Source organism: Sceloporus occidentalis, unplaced genomic scaffold, assembly GCF_023333645.1.
Source record: "Sceloporus occidentalis isolate IW3139 unplaced genomic scaffold, rSceOcc1.0.p SCAF_8, whole genome shotgun sequence".
NCBI lineage: Eukaryota > Metazoa > Chordata > Lepidosauria > Squamata > Phrynosomatidae > Sceloporus > Sceloporus occidentalis.
In genome coordinates, this window is record NW_028316988.1 from 4,447,788 (window position 1) to 4,463,155 (window position 15,368).

At 46.5% G+C, this 15,368-nt stretch overlaps 1 protein-coding gene across 3 annotated transcripts in view; it reads left to right on the plus strand.

The window, feature by feature from the left end:
• The first annotated feature begins 204 nt into the window (after positions 1-204).
• Positions 205-15,368, plus strand: part of AGRN (agrin) — a 265,408-nt gene continuing 250,244 nt past the window's right edge. For 2 of the 3 annotated variants that reach the window (XM_089534269.1, XM_089534270.1), the window contains exon 1: positions 206-794. In XM_089534269.1, coding sequence (XP_089390395.1) covers positions 594-794 — 201 coding nt within the window. In that variant the 5' untranslated portion in view covers positions 206-593. Of the gene's footprint in view, positions 795-15,368 lie in introns of all 3 variants that reach the window. The other variant, XM_089534268.1, reaches the window with a different exon arrangement.

Sequence of the window (15,368 nt, forward strand, 5' to 3'; positions counted from 1 at the left end):
TGAAGCTGCACCTTTAAAAGTCCCCTCACGTTGGGAGGCCCTGATTATCCATTAACCCGACTTTCCTCCGGGGGGCGTCCTCCTCCCTCAGCCTCTCTCTCTCCTTCTTTCCTTCCTTCCCCCCTCCATCGCCAGTGCTGCTGCTTTCCTTTTTCTTTCGCAGCCAGGAGGCGAGCAAAGGAGGCAGCCAGCCAAGGGGGGCTCTCCTTTTTCCTTTCTTCCCCCCCTTCTCTCCTTCCTCGCCCCCTCCTCCTTTCCCTTATCAGCAATTCAGATCGCATGCAAATCCCTTCTGCCCTCCTCCCTTCTTTCTCACACTGGCAAAAAAGAACAGACAGAGAGAGACAGAGAGAGAAAGAGAGAAGGAGGCTCGCAAGCGCAGGAGGAGAGATCTCCAGCTAGACACCCATCCTTGCCTCTTTCTCCTCCTTTCTCCCCTTCCCTCTCTCCTTGGGATCAAAGCACCCCCTTTCCCATGCCAGCTGGGCACCTGGGCAACTGCTAGGGCCCGATCCTCCTCCTCTCTTGCCATCTCTCAGTGTGTTCCTTCTGCTGCTGCTGCTGCTGCTGCTGCCTTTTGTGCCTCCCTGGCCATGGAGTGGGGGAGCAGGGGAGCCCCCCTGGGGCTGCTCTCCATCGCTGCCTTGGTCCTGGGGCTCCTGGGGGGGCTTGGCCAGGGGGGCTGCCCCGAAAGGGAGTTGGAGAGGAGGGAGGAGGAGGCCAACGTGGTCCTCACCGGCACCGTGGAGGAGATCGTCAACGTGGATCCTGTCCACCAGACCTACTCCTGCAAGGTAAGAAGGAGGCATCTCCCAGAACTTGGTGGGGCATCTCCAGGGGACCTTGTCCCCTTCAGGATCTTCTCTTTCCAAAGTTGTGTGTTTCCACCAGACCCCTTTCTCTCTCCTTTCCCCATCCTTGGAGGACCATTGCACCCTTCATGTTCTTCTCCCTTCCAAAGTTCTATGGTTCCACCAGACCCATTCCCTTTCTCTCCTTACTCCATCCTGAGCACCCTTCATGATCTTCTCCTTACTTCCGAAGCGGCGTGTTTCCACCAGACCCACTCTTTTCCCCTTCTTTCCTCATCCAAGGAGGACCTTTGCACCCTTCATGCTCTTCTTCCCCTTCCAAAGTTGTGTATTCCCACACTAACCCACTCCCCTTCTCTCCTTTCTCCACCCTAGAAGGACCCCTACACCCTTCATGTTCTTTTCCCCTTTCCAAAGTTGTGTGTTTTCCATGTTTTCTCTCCTGTCCCCATCCTAGGAGGATCCTTGCACCTTTCATGCTCTTCTCCTCCCTTCCAAAGTTGTGTATTTCCACTCCTTTTCTCTCCTTTCCCCATCTTAGGAGGACCCCTGTACCCTTCATGCTCTTCTCCCTTCTTCCAAACTTGTGTATGCACACACACAACTTGGGAAGGGTGAGGAATGGGAGCAAAGCATGACAGGGACAGAGGCCACTGGGACCCAACACCTCCTGAAAACTCTCTGAGTGTATGTGTATGTTCACACACAAGCTGGCCTCCAAGTGCACTGTAAAGAGTAGTGTGTACATCTTTGTGGGTCTGTGGGTGCACTCATGGGCGTGGGGTATGCACATCCATTCACAAAGTTGTCTCCAAGGGTATTGTTAAAGCTACATGTGTGTATGTGTATGCGGCCATTCATGCACAAAGTTGTCTGCAAGTGCATGTGTGTGTGTGTGTATGGCACATTCACATTCATGCACAAAGTTGTCTCCAAGAGCGTGGATATACTTATCCATTCACAAAGTTGTCACCAAGTATATTTTTAAAATTACACACACACACACACACACATATATGTACACATACATTCATGCACAAAGTTGTTTCCAAATCTATTCCAAAAACAAGGTGTGTGTGTGTCTAAGTGTGTATGTGTGTGTGTATGACTGAATGCACAAAAGGGCATTGGGATGCACATCCATTCACAGAGTTGTCTCCAAGTGTGTTTGGAAAATTACATTTGTATATGTGTGTGTTTGTAAACACTCGTGCACAAAGTTGTCTCCAAGGGCGTGGGTATGCACACCCATTCACAACGTTGCCAAGTGTTTTCTGAAAACCACACGTGTGTGTGTGTGTATTTGAACATACAATGAGATGGCTGCAAATTCTTCACAATCTCCCCCCCCCCCTTCTCTGGTTGAATCAGACCCCTTCTTCTCTTCCTTTTCCACTTGTTGGTTTCCGGTGTGCTCCCCTACCCAGCTCCCCAGATGCAAACACACACACACACACTGAACATGCCCAGATGCATTTGTTGGTTTCCAAGTGAACTTTGTGTCATACACTTATGGTGTATTTTGGGGGTGCAAAGAATTCCATCCTACAGCATCCTATGCCTTACACTCGAGTAGATCGAGCAGGTGCCCATCCACTCCGAACAGTTTTCCTTGCACTTTCCTGGCAGACCAAAGCGATGGAGAATGCATGAAATTCATCCTAAAGTGTCCCCCAAGAAATAGGTTATTTTATGACTTGGAACCCAGTGCCGCATTGTGGGAATATCCTCTTTTCTGCTCACCCACTTTAGCAAATGTTCTGTATGTGTTTATGAATGTGCCTCCTCGTTGCCTATCAGCTTATGGTGACCCCATAAGCTTATGGGGTCCAGTTGCCGTCATGCTCTCCTCTGAACCTTCCTACAGCACCTCTTCTACATCAAGAAAGAACTATAATCTGAAGTGCACCCTTATCTTTTAATCATGTCTTTTAATGTTTGAAAAAGTAGGAGGAATGAAATGTTTTTAAATGAAAAGAGTTTGATAAGGAGGCATGAGACTCTTCTTTCTCATCTTCAGGATCTTGGGAGTGGATAGACTATTAAAAGTTAATATTCTTTGAAAGTAAAAGATCAGGAGTGGGGAAAGATGACCGCTTTCTTGCTTTACTCAGGAGTAGCGGAGCCAGAATAGGAAAAGGGACAGCTTTAAGAATGCACCTTTAAATGAGACATATTCCCTTCAGCGCTGTATGGCAGTGCCATACAGACGATTTACCTGAGCGCTGTTGAACATAGCATGGCTTTACTTCTGAGTATACCAGCAGGCACTGGCAAAACCACTTCTTGAACGCTACTTGCCAAAGAAAACCCTGTGCAATTCATGGGGTCACCGTAAGTCTCGAAGGCACATTGTTGCCGTGTCACTTCAAGTCATTTCGGACCTATGGCGACCCTAGGGCAAATGGGATTTTCTTGTAAAATTTGTTCAGAGGGGGTTTGCCTTTGCCTTCCTCTGAGGCTGAGAGTGTATGACTTGTCCAAGGTCACTCAGTGGGTTTTATGGCTCAGCAGGGATTCGAACCCCGGTCGCAAGATTACTGCTCAGCCCATTACAACATGCTGTCTGTCTGAAGGCGTACATACACAGCCGCCGCAGCAGCAGCAGCTTGGCCTATAAGTGAACATGTCTCTTGAGACAGTGGTGTCTTTACACAGACCTGGAAGGCTGCCACCTCTCACTTCCAGGGAGACAGTGTGCTGTTAAAACTTGCCGTCTTATAAAGGGTTCCTTTGATGGGTCAGGCCAAGGTCTGGGAGGCCTTGGTTTGGAACGAGAAGCAACGTTGCAGGATGCAAAGGCCAGCGCTGAGCTTCTGCTTGCCCTTGTCCTAAACAGGTTGAGTTCACACAGCCCCAATGTCCCCAGCTTTCGATTTAACTGTCTTGGACAGAGCTTGAGGAAGGCTCATTTTGGGGTGACAACTCCTAGAATTTCGTAGCAAGAATAGTCTTCCTTGAAGGGTGTCCAAAGAAGGGTGACTAAAATGGTAAAGGGTCTTGAAACCTATGAGGAATGCCTTAGGGAGCTGTTTAGCCTGGAAAAGAAATGGTTGAGAGCTGATATGATAGCCCTGTTTAAATATTTGAAGGGATGTCATATTGAGGAGGGAGCAAGCTTGTTTTCTGCTGCTCCGTAGAACAGGACCCGGAACAATGGATGCAAGCTCCAGGAAAAGAGATTCCTCCAACATTAGGAGGAACTTCCTGACAGTAAGGGCTGTTCAACAGAGGAACACATCCCTTCCTTGGAGTGTAGTGGAGCCTCCTTCTTTGGAGGTCTTTAAACAGAGACTGGATGGCCATCTGTCAATGGGGATGCTTTGATTGAGAGTTCCTGCATGGCAGAATGGGGTTGAACTGGATGGCCCTTGGGGTCTCTTCCAACTCTGATTCTATGAAATGCACCATTTTGCTCTGCCATTATATTTAATGGTACTTGAGCATCCACGGATTTTGTTATCCACAGGGGATCCTGGAACCAAACCCCAGCAGATAACAAGGTCCCACTGTAGAAGAAATGGCCTTACTCCATCCCTCATTTCCCAGCCCATGTGATTTCCTTGCAGGGTGTAGAAAAAGGGGTTTCTTTCCTTTGTGGCCAACACAGAAACTTGGTAAGCTAGCAGCAGAAGGTTGGTGCAATATGTCTTTCTCTTGCCAGCCTATTTGTCGGCCTGGAATTCTTCCTTGCCACTGCGGACTGTGATGCTGACCTGACCTTCTGCGAGAATTTTGTGTGATGCATTAACACCTTTTCTCTATTTGGGCATTTAAAGAACTTGCAACCATTAGGAGAGAGAACAGGGTTATGTTCAGGGCTGGGGAAAATTACTTTTTTGGAATCCAGCTCTCAGAAGCCGGATTAATGTTCCCCAACTCTGCTTTTTGATGGCTCTTCTTCTCCTGGTCTCATGACCTTAAGTGGAGGAACCAAGTGGAAAAGGTGGGCTTTCTTTAGAATCCCTCCAGCGCATGGAAGAATGGAGAGGTGGTGAAAAGAATATATATCAGCACATAGGGATTTGTAATGGTGTAGTGGTGGTGATGGTCAGGGATGCCCTTATGGAAGACTGTGACTGTGAATTCCACCAGATTTCCCTATTGTTCAGAATAGGGATCTGCCTTCAGACCCATGCATCTCAAGAGGACTCCTAGATTCCCAGGGGTTTCGAGCCTCAGAAGAGAAAGATGGTTGTTAACTCTGCAGTCTTAAGGCCCTACCAAACAAGTTCAATAAGTGGATTTTCACCACTTTGCTTCTGTCCAAGACATCCATGTGAGCTAAAGCTGTCTTCTGTCTTGGAGCAGTGTTTGGGAAAGCTGAGTAAGAATGCCTCTGAGTACACAAAGCTTGTTTTTCTTCTCTAGGGAAACCATTGCCATTTTGAGAGGTGCCTTATTATACAGTACTAGGCCAGGCTGTCCATTTTGGACCATGTCATGTTTTCTGTTCTACCTGGCAGTGCCATTCCTGGGTTCTCCCTCCTCATCCTGCTACCTTAAACCTTTTTATCAACCTATACATGGCGGGGATTGAACCTGGGACTTTCTCTGTGCAGTGCTGATGCTGTTCTGCTGAGCTATCACCCATCGTTGTTGTTACTACATCGGCTTCGACTTATGGTGACCCTGTCATGGGGTTTTCTTGGCAAGATTTATTCAGAGGAGATTTGCTACTGACTTTGAGTAAGGCTGAGACTGAGCCGGTCTCTTGGAGTCTTGAGGTCCAAAACACACTGCAGAGACAATCTGGTTTGAGTCCACTTTACCTGCCCTGTCTCAATGCTAGGAATTCTGGGGACTGTAGTTTTTGTGAGACATTCTCTGTCAGAGAGCTCTGGTGCCACCATAAACTATGATTCCCAGGATTCTCTAGCACTGAGTCAGGGCAATTAAAGCAGATTAAAATGGATTATTTCTGCAGTGGGTCTTGGACTTTAGAAGAAGAACTATCCACCTTTGGAAGTGCGCATGCATCGCTAGCACCAGAATGCAAGGGAGCGAGGAGAGTCTTGACTCATGCAGAGGCGCAGTGGAGTCTCTTCTTCTGATTTTTTGCTAAGAGCAGCTGAAGGAGCTGTTGACCCCTGATGCAGAGATATGGAGTACTTTGACACTCCAAGAATGAGTGCGGATCAGAATAGTAGCTCATGCAGGAGAGGAGGCGACAGTTTCCTTTTTGAATGCGCATGGGGGTCCTTTCCCTCCAGGACCACTGAGAACAGCTCTCAGATGAAGTGTTCAAGGTGAACCACTACAGCTTCACTTGCTTTGTATGCAGAAGGTCTGATACCTCCAGGTACAGTGGATATCTGTAGGTACAGCTTGGGAAAAGTCTACCTCCTTTTTATCGAGCTGATGCCAATCCACAAAGACGTTTCTGAGCTGGATAGACCGGTGGTCTAATTCAGTCAAAAGCCTGCCATATTGCGCTCTCTGATTGAACCGTCATAAAGCTGGAAATCTTGGCCTGAAATCTTGGTCGCTCCATTTCCACCTTCCGCTTGATGGGATTTCCGAAGGCTCGGTGTCACTTGTGCGCAAACGTAATTGATTTACAGAATAAAAGATATAGGCCTGATTTCACAACAGTTTAATTTGGGGAAGTGAATACTGTCCTTGTTCCTTTGTGTTTGCTTTGCCCTTGGTTGTCATGCCTTCGGAGCAGTGGCTCAATTCACCCAGATTGGCGCTAGATCTCAGTTCGATACAAACCTTGTCTGGAAACCGCTTGCATCAAAATAATTCTGTTTTGATTACAGCCAATTTTCCTTTGATTTCTTCTATTAAAGGGCCTTTCTCCTAAATCTGAGCAAGCTCCCTTTTTAAGGCAAAGACATATGTTTTTGATTGGGAGAGTTTAAAAGCTTTGGCGCATAATTATGTATTTTTAGACAGCGAGTAACCTCCTTAAAAGAGAAGCTAACCCCAAAAAGGGAGCGTCTTCGGAAAGCTGCTGTTAAGGGAACCCAAGCCCAGACATCCGCAGCAGAGCAAGACTCTCTTTTTACACTTTCTGGCTGGAAAAGTTTCAAAGCCACCAGTTAAGAAGAGAACTTGTTGAAAACCTGGCTCCAGATGGGCTCCTAGAAGCCTTTTTTGCCCTAGTTTTTCCAGCCTCTTTCTATTGTTTGACTCGAAAGTCGAGATGAATAACTGATACAAGAATGGCAGCCGGCTTTGACCCTTGTGGACATACTAGCACATTTTTAGCTAAAGAATGGCCAAAAGGTTTGATTTAGAAGGGACTGAACTTCTACCAGTTCTAGGTTTTTCAGCTGGTTTTCCAATATTTTAAGTCCTGATGCATTGAAACTGGGAGCGGGAGTTTGTATTTCCATAGGCAGATTGATGCATGGTTAATGTCCCCCTACTGCTGCACCTTCCTTTTAAATTTACCCACCACAGCACATCTCTGTTTTGAAGTAAGCCATGAGTGTTTGGAGGTCCTAACTACCCTAAAGGCACCAGATCCCCTTCAAACTTGGAAGCTAAGCAGGGTCAGCAGGGTTAGCACTTGGATGGGAGATTGCCAATGAATGCCAGGTGTTGGTACTCTGCATTTCAGAGACAGGAACTGGCAAAACCACCTCGGAGTATTCCTTGCCTGAGAAAACCCTATGAAATTGATGGGGCCGCCATAAGTTGGCAAGCGACTTGAAGGCACATGCACATGATGCACCAAATGGGCTTATGGCACCCCATGGATGTATAATGTGCAGGTAGGAGCTATTGGTGGGGCAAAATGAGGACCTCTCCGATGAAATTATCCGTCAGCCTCCAAATTTCTATGCTTGCAAAGAGTGAAATGTTGAACTTTCTTCGCAAGTAGAACGCTTGCATTTGCTATGTTTTCATTTCCCTGGTATCTTTGCAAAAACCCCTTTTTTCATTGCCTAAATGGTATTTTTAAATGCTTAGTTTTAGTTGTGAGTTGTCGAGATGCTAGAAATTTGAGGACCAAAGTGGAATTTTATTGGTGGGGGAGAATTGTTATAGTGAGGCAATGCACTCATTTTATTTCCACCTGGCAGATAGTTGCACTTTCCAGCTAACCTATCTTGCAGGGTTGTTGCAAGGATAAAATGGAAGAAGGAGGGAGAAAAGAAATCACATGGAGGGATGCGACAGAGCTTTTTCAGCTATATACCTCAAGCTTGGATCTGGGCCGCTGCTGATGCCAAGCTATTTTTCTCATTGCTGCTTCATGCAACGGAAGACTGTTGTAACCGGTGTATCAGCAAGTGCTGTGTAGTGTGAATCTGTTGCTTGACGCCCTGCATATGTTCACCCATTTGCATTTGATTTTCTGCCTCTCAGTCTCTGGGAGGTACCCAACAGCTTGGAAACAGACCTTTGGTTTATAACATGTGCGGCCTTCTCATGTATTTGGGTTGTTCTCGTGGTGGGAAACTTCAGCTGTGCTGGACTGGGTGGTCCGTGTGGATGTGACCGGCAAGTTGTGCCCATGTTATCGCGCAGAGCCTCCTTATCTGTGCCGGTTAAATGCTAAAGCCTCCCAGATGGAAGCCTTTGATATATCCAGAGATAAGTGGAGATACAGAGCCGATGAAAGAAATTAGAGCTAATGCTGTCTAAACAATTGCAGATTGCTCCCAGACATTAATTTCCCTGCCAGCTGATTAAGAATCTGGTGGCAAGAGAGGAAGGATGGAAGGCAGATGCTGTTGGGATGGAGGCTGCGGATCTTGCCTCCTTGGGATGGTGCGACTGGACAAGAAGAGCGAAGAGGCAGCCTTTTGTGCTTTTAGAAATCATAGGTTAGAGGAGGAATACAGAGTCAAAGTACCCCGGACAGATGGCCATCCAGCCTCTGTTTAAAGACCTCCAAAGAAGGAGACTCCACCACTTTCCAAGGCACTATGAAACAGCTCTTACTGTTAGGAATTTCCTCCTAATGTTGAGGTAGAATCTCTTTTCCTTTAGTTTGCATGCATTGCTCTATTCTCTGGAGCTGCAGAAAACAAGCTTGTTCCATCCTCAATATGACATCCCTTCAAATATTTCAACAGGGCTATCTATCACCTTTTAACCTTCTCTTTGCCAGGCTAAACATCCCCAGCTCCCTAAGTCTCTTCTCATAGGGCATGGTTTCAAGACCCTTCACCACTGTCTTCCTTGAAAAGACAGTCCTCCTCTCTCTTTGTCTCCCTGAAATGGCAGCGCTCCCCTTTCCTTTTTACGTGGGATTGGGGTGATCAGCTCCAATTAACCCCAATACAATCTTAATGGGAATTTCCCACTCTGATTGATCGGCGGTGTCCATTAACGCTCCTAGCTCTCATTTAAAAGTAAGATCTGAAGTAAAAGCATTTCACCAAAAAATAAAAAGAGTTAAAAAATTCATGCCCTCTGCTCTTGCTGTCTTATAAATCTCTCTTAAAACACACCAGGATTTATTTTTTGGTCACAGAGGGATTGAATGTCACTGTTATCTCTCAGGCTGGATTCTCTTCCATCAAGGTCTTCAGCGCTAGAGGTGACTCACGGCTCCAGGTGTCTGCAATTGCCCTTCATGAACTCCTTGTCTCTTCTTGAGGAGGCTACCATCCGCTGAAGTGTGAGCTTCCCCTTCCATTCTTTCTTTCCAATGTAAGCCAGCATAAGAGCTGTAAGCATGGCTGCTTTCTCTGTACTGAGGACAGAGAAATCATATCCAGGGGTAGCCATGTTGGTCATATAGCAAAATACAGCATCATCCAGGAGTATTCCTGCATGGCAGTGGGGTTAGACCAGATACCCAAAATGCATATTCTACATGCTATATAAGCTTTCGAAGCTCCACTGGCTTGCTTCTTCATCAGGCAAAGGGGTTAAAAACGATACAGGGGAAAGAAAGAAAAAGATATATTGATGATAGAATTCAAAGACATAGCCGTGTTAGTCTGTAGAATCAATACCCAGAGAGATCTTGTAGCACCTTTGAGACTAAAAGAAAGAAGTGGGTGGCATGAGCTTTCCTAGACTTCAGTCGACTTCCTCAAATGCATCAAGCTCCTGCGGCAAATTTCTTTCTTTCAGTTAGTCTCAAAGGTGCGACAAGATCTCTCTTTATATTGATGACGCTCATCATAGCCCTGCATTTGGTCAAGGTGTTGCCGTCGTACAGTAGTCCTCTATTTAGATGGTATGGGAGGGTATTGATGCAGGTGGGCATTTCCTTCTGGCCATGTGGGTATTGGGAGTCCAGGAAATACAACTTTAAATTCCATTTGCAAGATAAAAGGCTACTGCCTTTGAGATTCACTTTGTCTCCGAATCCTTTGCGAGGCCACAAAGTCCCTTGTTAGGAAGAGAACACCTGAACAGAGAAATGTTTGTCTGAAAAGGAAAGATGGCCAGTTAACTTTATGGACTCGCTTTGCTGCTGTTGTTGTCAGCTGCCTTCCATTTGGCCTCAACTCATGGCCATGAAGGCGTCACCTCCAAGCCGTTCTGTCCTCAGTCGCTCTGCTCAGGACCTCCATGCTCAGGCCTATGACCTCCATGAATGAGTCTAACCATCTGGCATGCTGTCTTTCTCTCTTTCTCCTGCCTTCCACCTTCCTCTTTTCCAGGGTTATGGCTTCTCATGATGTGGCCAAAGTATGACAGTCTCAGTTTATTTATCCTGGCTTCCAGGGAGATTTCAGGCATAATCTATTCTAGGTCCCATTTGTTAACCTTTTGGTTGTTTAGGGTATCCCCGGCATCACATCTCAAATGAGTTTATACTTTTCACATCAGCTTTCTTCACTGTCCAGCTCTTGCATCCACACATGGAGATGGGAGGGTGACTTAAATTATTGGGGTGAGGACATTGTCACCCTGGATCTGCCTGTGTGACAAAACTACGCCAGAGCCACCCCCTCCATAAGGAAGAGTGAAGCAGCTGCTTCAAAATGTCATTCCACCACTCTACTAGTTTTCTATCCTAGCTGGCAGATCTTGGTGGAGGACCCCAAAATCTGGCTGCAAAAGGACAGCACCCCTTCCTCCTTCTCCTCGAGCAGCAAAGTTATTTTTGGTCTCTTCAGCATTTTCTGCGCCAAGATTTGGGGATTTGAGGCCAAGCGTCGTCTCTGTCCTGTGGGCTCCTATAAGGTTCCAAAACCACCTCTTCTTCTGTGAAGAAAGCAGGTGGGGACTCACTGTGTGTTGTCTTTGTGTGTGTGTGTGTGTGTGTATTTTTGCTGCCTCGACTTGAATCTGGGGTAAAGTGTACCTGCAGGGCGCAGCTTGGCAAACAGCTGGTGCCAAGGGCTTGCGTACCTCCCTTGGCACCGTTTAAGCTGGCATTGTGCCTGCTGGGGTGGAGGTGGGGCTGCATTCCCTGGATCTCTGTGGCTTCGGATGGCCTCTCCTTGCCGGAGCTTGTGTTTTCTCTGCGTCTGCGTGTGGTGTTCCTGTGTTTCTTTGCACTGCCCTGTCAGAGGGAGCTTCGTTGCCCCAGATTCTTCCCAGGCAAAGAAATGTGTGCCTTTGATGGTGCAAAATGCATGTTTTGTGGCACGGGGAGGCAGGCTGCTCTTTGGAACAGTTCACCTTCCTTGAAGTGGTTCTGTATTTTACGGAGCAGAGCCTGCAATGGGGGGAAACTGTGAAAAACAAACCATGGCAGTAATGGGGGGGGGGGGAGATGTCTGTGGTTTCTCAAAGATGTGAGCTTACTCCTCTTTCCTTCCCCATGCCTTTTCTTTCAAGTTGGCAGGAGAGCAAGTGAAAGGAGCTGAACTTTGAAATCCACCCTTCTCCAACTCAGTTCTCCCTTGGATGGTATAAGGAAAAACCTTCTGGACCAGAGCAAAGTTCTGGCTGCTCAAGCAACCTGTCTCCAGCAATGCCCAAGGCATGACAGCCGTACTCATTTCCCAGCCTTGCTTCTGAGCAATGGTACTCAGAGGTAGACTGCCATTGGTACTGACAGTTCCACATGGGCACTATGATAAACAGCTCTTCTCTGTCCTTCTCCTCTGGGAATTGATCTCATCCCCTTTCAAAGCCGGTGGCCATCACACTGTGGTATCACAGCAAACAAACCTGAATTTAAAAAAAATCCCCAAAGAATAGAAACATTAGTTTAAAAATTGCCCTCCGAAACCAAAATCGATTTATCTACAGGTCCACTTAAGTACAGTACTTTAATTCTAGTGATAGAAAGGGAACCATCCTCTAGTGAAAGGCAAGAATATAATGTGTCCACTTTATTCTCTCATCCAGCCAGCCTTTAGTATGAATACAAATAGTTATGCCTCCTGGGATTTTGTGAGTCCTTTGGCATTGTTTTCTCTGGCTTCATCCTTTAGAAGTTTTGTTACATGCCCTTAGCTTTTACCCTTGACTTAATCATATCAAAATCCACAATTTTGGCCCCAAGAATGTCCTCCACTTATACTTGAGGTTGACTTATAGTCGAGTATGTACGGTAAATTAAAGTTGTGTTGTATTAAGATGTGTTTTGTTTGTTTGTTTGGACCTCCTGTTAAAGTGCTTTTGATGTTGCGCAGCGCGTGAGGCAACACATCAACGTTTGGCGCCAGATTTTCCACCTTCGTGGCTGTAGTCAGTGGCTTGTGAGGTGGAGAAGCACCTCTCCCTTTTTCAATGAGCAAAGAGATACTGTAAATTTCTCTCAGATGAGGCTTTTATTTTTAGAAGTTCCACTGTGTGCAACAATATATACATTGACACCATCCACCATCCACACTAGTAACAACACTCTCTGAGGTAAAATGGTCGTCACTACTCTAGCAAAGGCTCCATGAGGCCTACTAGGCCTTGCCTCTCACTCTGGTGTCACAAAGCAACCCACTCTGAGGTAAAATGGTCGTCACTACTCTAGCAAAGGCTCTGTGAGGCCTACTAAGTCTTGTCTCTCATTCTAGTGTCGCAAAGCAACCCACTCTAAAATGCTTGTTACTACTCTAGCAAAGGCTCCATGAGGCCTACTAGGCCTTGCCTCTCACTCTGGTGTCACAAAGCAACCCACTCGGAGGTAAAATGGTCGTCACTACTCTAGCAAAGGCTCCATGAGGCCTACTAGGCCTTGCCTCTCACTCTGGTGTCACAAAGCAACCCACTCGGAGGTAAAAATGGTCGTCACTACTCTAGCAAAGGCTGAGGCCTAATAAGTCTTGCCTCTCATTCTAGTGTCACAAAGCAACCCACTCTAAAATGCTCGTCACTACTCTAGCAAAGGCTCCATGAGGCCTACTAGGCCTTGCCTCTCACTCTGGTGTCACAAAGCAACCCACTCAGGTAAAATGGTCGTCACTACTCTAGCAAAAGCTCTGTGAGGCCTACTAAGTTTGCCTCTCATTCTAGTGTCGCAAAGCAAACCCCACTCTAAAATGCTCGTCACTACTCTAGCAAAGGCTCCATGAGGCCTACTAGGCCTTGCCTCTCCCTCTGGTGTCACAAAGAATCCAGCCACCTTTTCAGACTGGCAACATACAGATACATTTGCAGGCACTTGTTGACTATCTTTTTGATGCCACTTCCTGTTTAAATGCCTAATCATTATGGATTCACGGTAACCCGTTAATGTCTGTTTACTATTAAAACCGACATTGTACAGTTTCCTTGTGACTCTATATCCCAACACCTCCCACCAGTCATTTTTTGGGGGGGGTGTCTCGAGATACTGAATGTAATGCTATTAGGAGCGAAGGGCTGCAGGACTTGACTCCCCAAACCACTCAAAAGCGAAGGCCAACAAATGAAAACGAAAAAATGTTAACAATTCTGTGAAACAATCAGTATTCCATATATTAAACAACAACAACAACAGTCCAAACAATTTAGTAGCGATGGGTATGAAAGTCTGTTGGGCACGAATCGATAACTGGAGGAAGGCTGAGATTGAAGAATCATAGAATCATAGAGTTGGAAGAGACCGCAAGGGCCATCCAGTCCAACCCCATTCTGCCATGCAGGAACTCTCAGTCAAAGCATCCCCGACAAATGGCCATCCAGCCTCTGTTTAAAGACCTCCAGGGAAGGAGACTCCATTACACTCTGGGGAAAGAGTTTGTTCCACTGTCGAACAGCCCTTACTGACAGGAAGTTCCTCCTAATGTTGAGCTGGAATCTCTTTTCCTGGAGCTTGCATCCATTGCTCTGGGTCCTAGTCTCTGGAGCAGCAGAAAACAAGCTTGCTCCCTCCTCAATATGACATCTCTTCAAATATTTAAACAGGGCTATCATATCCCCTCTCAACCTTCTCTTCTCCAGGCTAAACATCCCCAGCTCCCTAAGTCCTTCCTCATAGGGCACGGTTTCCAGACCCTTCACAATTTTAGTTGCTCTCCTTTGGACACGCTCCAGTTTCCCGATGTCCTTTTTGAATTGTGTTGCCCAGAACTGGACACAGTATTCCAGGTGGGGCCTGACCAAAGCAGAATAGAGTGGCACTATGACTTCCCTTGATCTAAACACTATACTTCTATTGATGCAGCCTAAAATCGCATTGTCCTTGTTAGCTGCCGCATCACACTGTTGACTCATGTTCAACTTGTGGTCTACTTGGACTCCTAGATCCCTTTCACATGGAGTCTCCTTAAGCCAGGTCCTATATCTGTGCAATTCATTTCTCCGCCCTAAGTGCATGTTGAATTTCATTTTGTTAGCTGTGGCCCAGCTTTCTAGCCTGTTGCCGTCATCTTCAGGGGCCAATATTACATTTCTTGCAACCGTCCCGGTCTCCCCACTGGACTTGGCCTGAGCTTTCCAGCTCCTAGCTCATTCCACAACTCTTCCCCATCTTCCCACCTTAAATGTAGCAATGATATCGAGCGGATTCCATACAAACGCAAATGTGGCATCACCATTTTTACTTCGAACCAAGTTCCTTCAAGCTACTCCAGCATAATATTCTCTCTCTTTTTAAAAAACCAGAATTTGCACTAGATAGCTGGAAGACCTTAACTCGATTTGAGGTGAACCAAAGACCGTTTTCCTCTGCCTTGGAGCTCAGTAAATAGTTTCTTCCTTTTTGAAGACCTGGTTTGTCTTTCTTCTCGGTTCTTCTTTCTGGAAGGGGCCAGAGTTCACCGCCGGGGACCTATTTGGATCTAGCTCTGTCTTATTAGTCGGTGGAGCTACTCCTTCCGCAAAAAAGTTTCTTCTCCCTTTCTGCCTTGTCTACAGGAGCCTTCTGGCTGCTGCGCCGTTTTAATTGGGAACCAGTTTCTGAAGTCCTCATTCCTTAGAAGCTAAAGCTTGCGCATGGCCAGAGGTTACCTTTCCCTCCCTTAACGGTCTATCCAGAACTTAGAAAATTATACTTTTTCAGACTAGCTCCACTAGCTTTGGGATACTGGGAGCTATAATCATGCAAAACGACTTTGTTTTTTGCATCTCATTTGGTTGTCTCCATCCCTTCCCCTTCTCATATGGAGGATGGCAACTCCTATCATCTGTGTCAGTCTTTTGCATTCTGAGACTATTGGCATCTCTTTACTGCAGCTAAACATAACCTTTTGAGTCTCTTCCCTCCTGTATGGAAAATTGGCTTAGTCGCACCGAGGCAAGGACCTTCTTGGATATCACTGA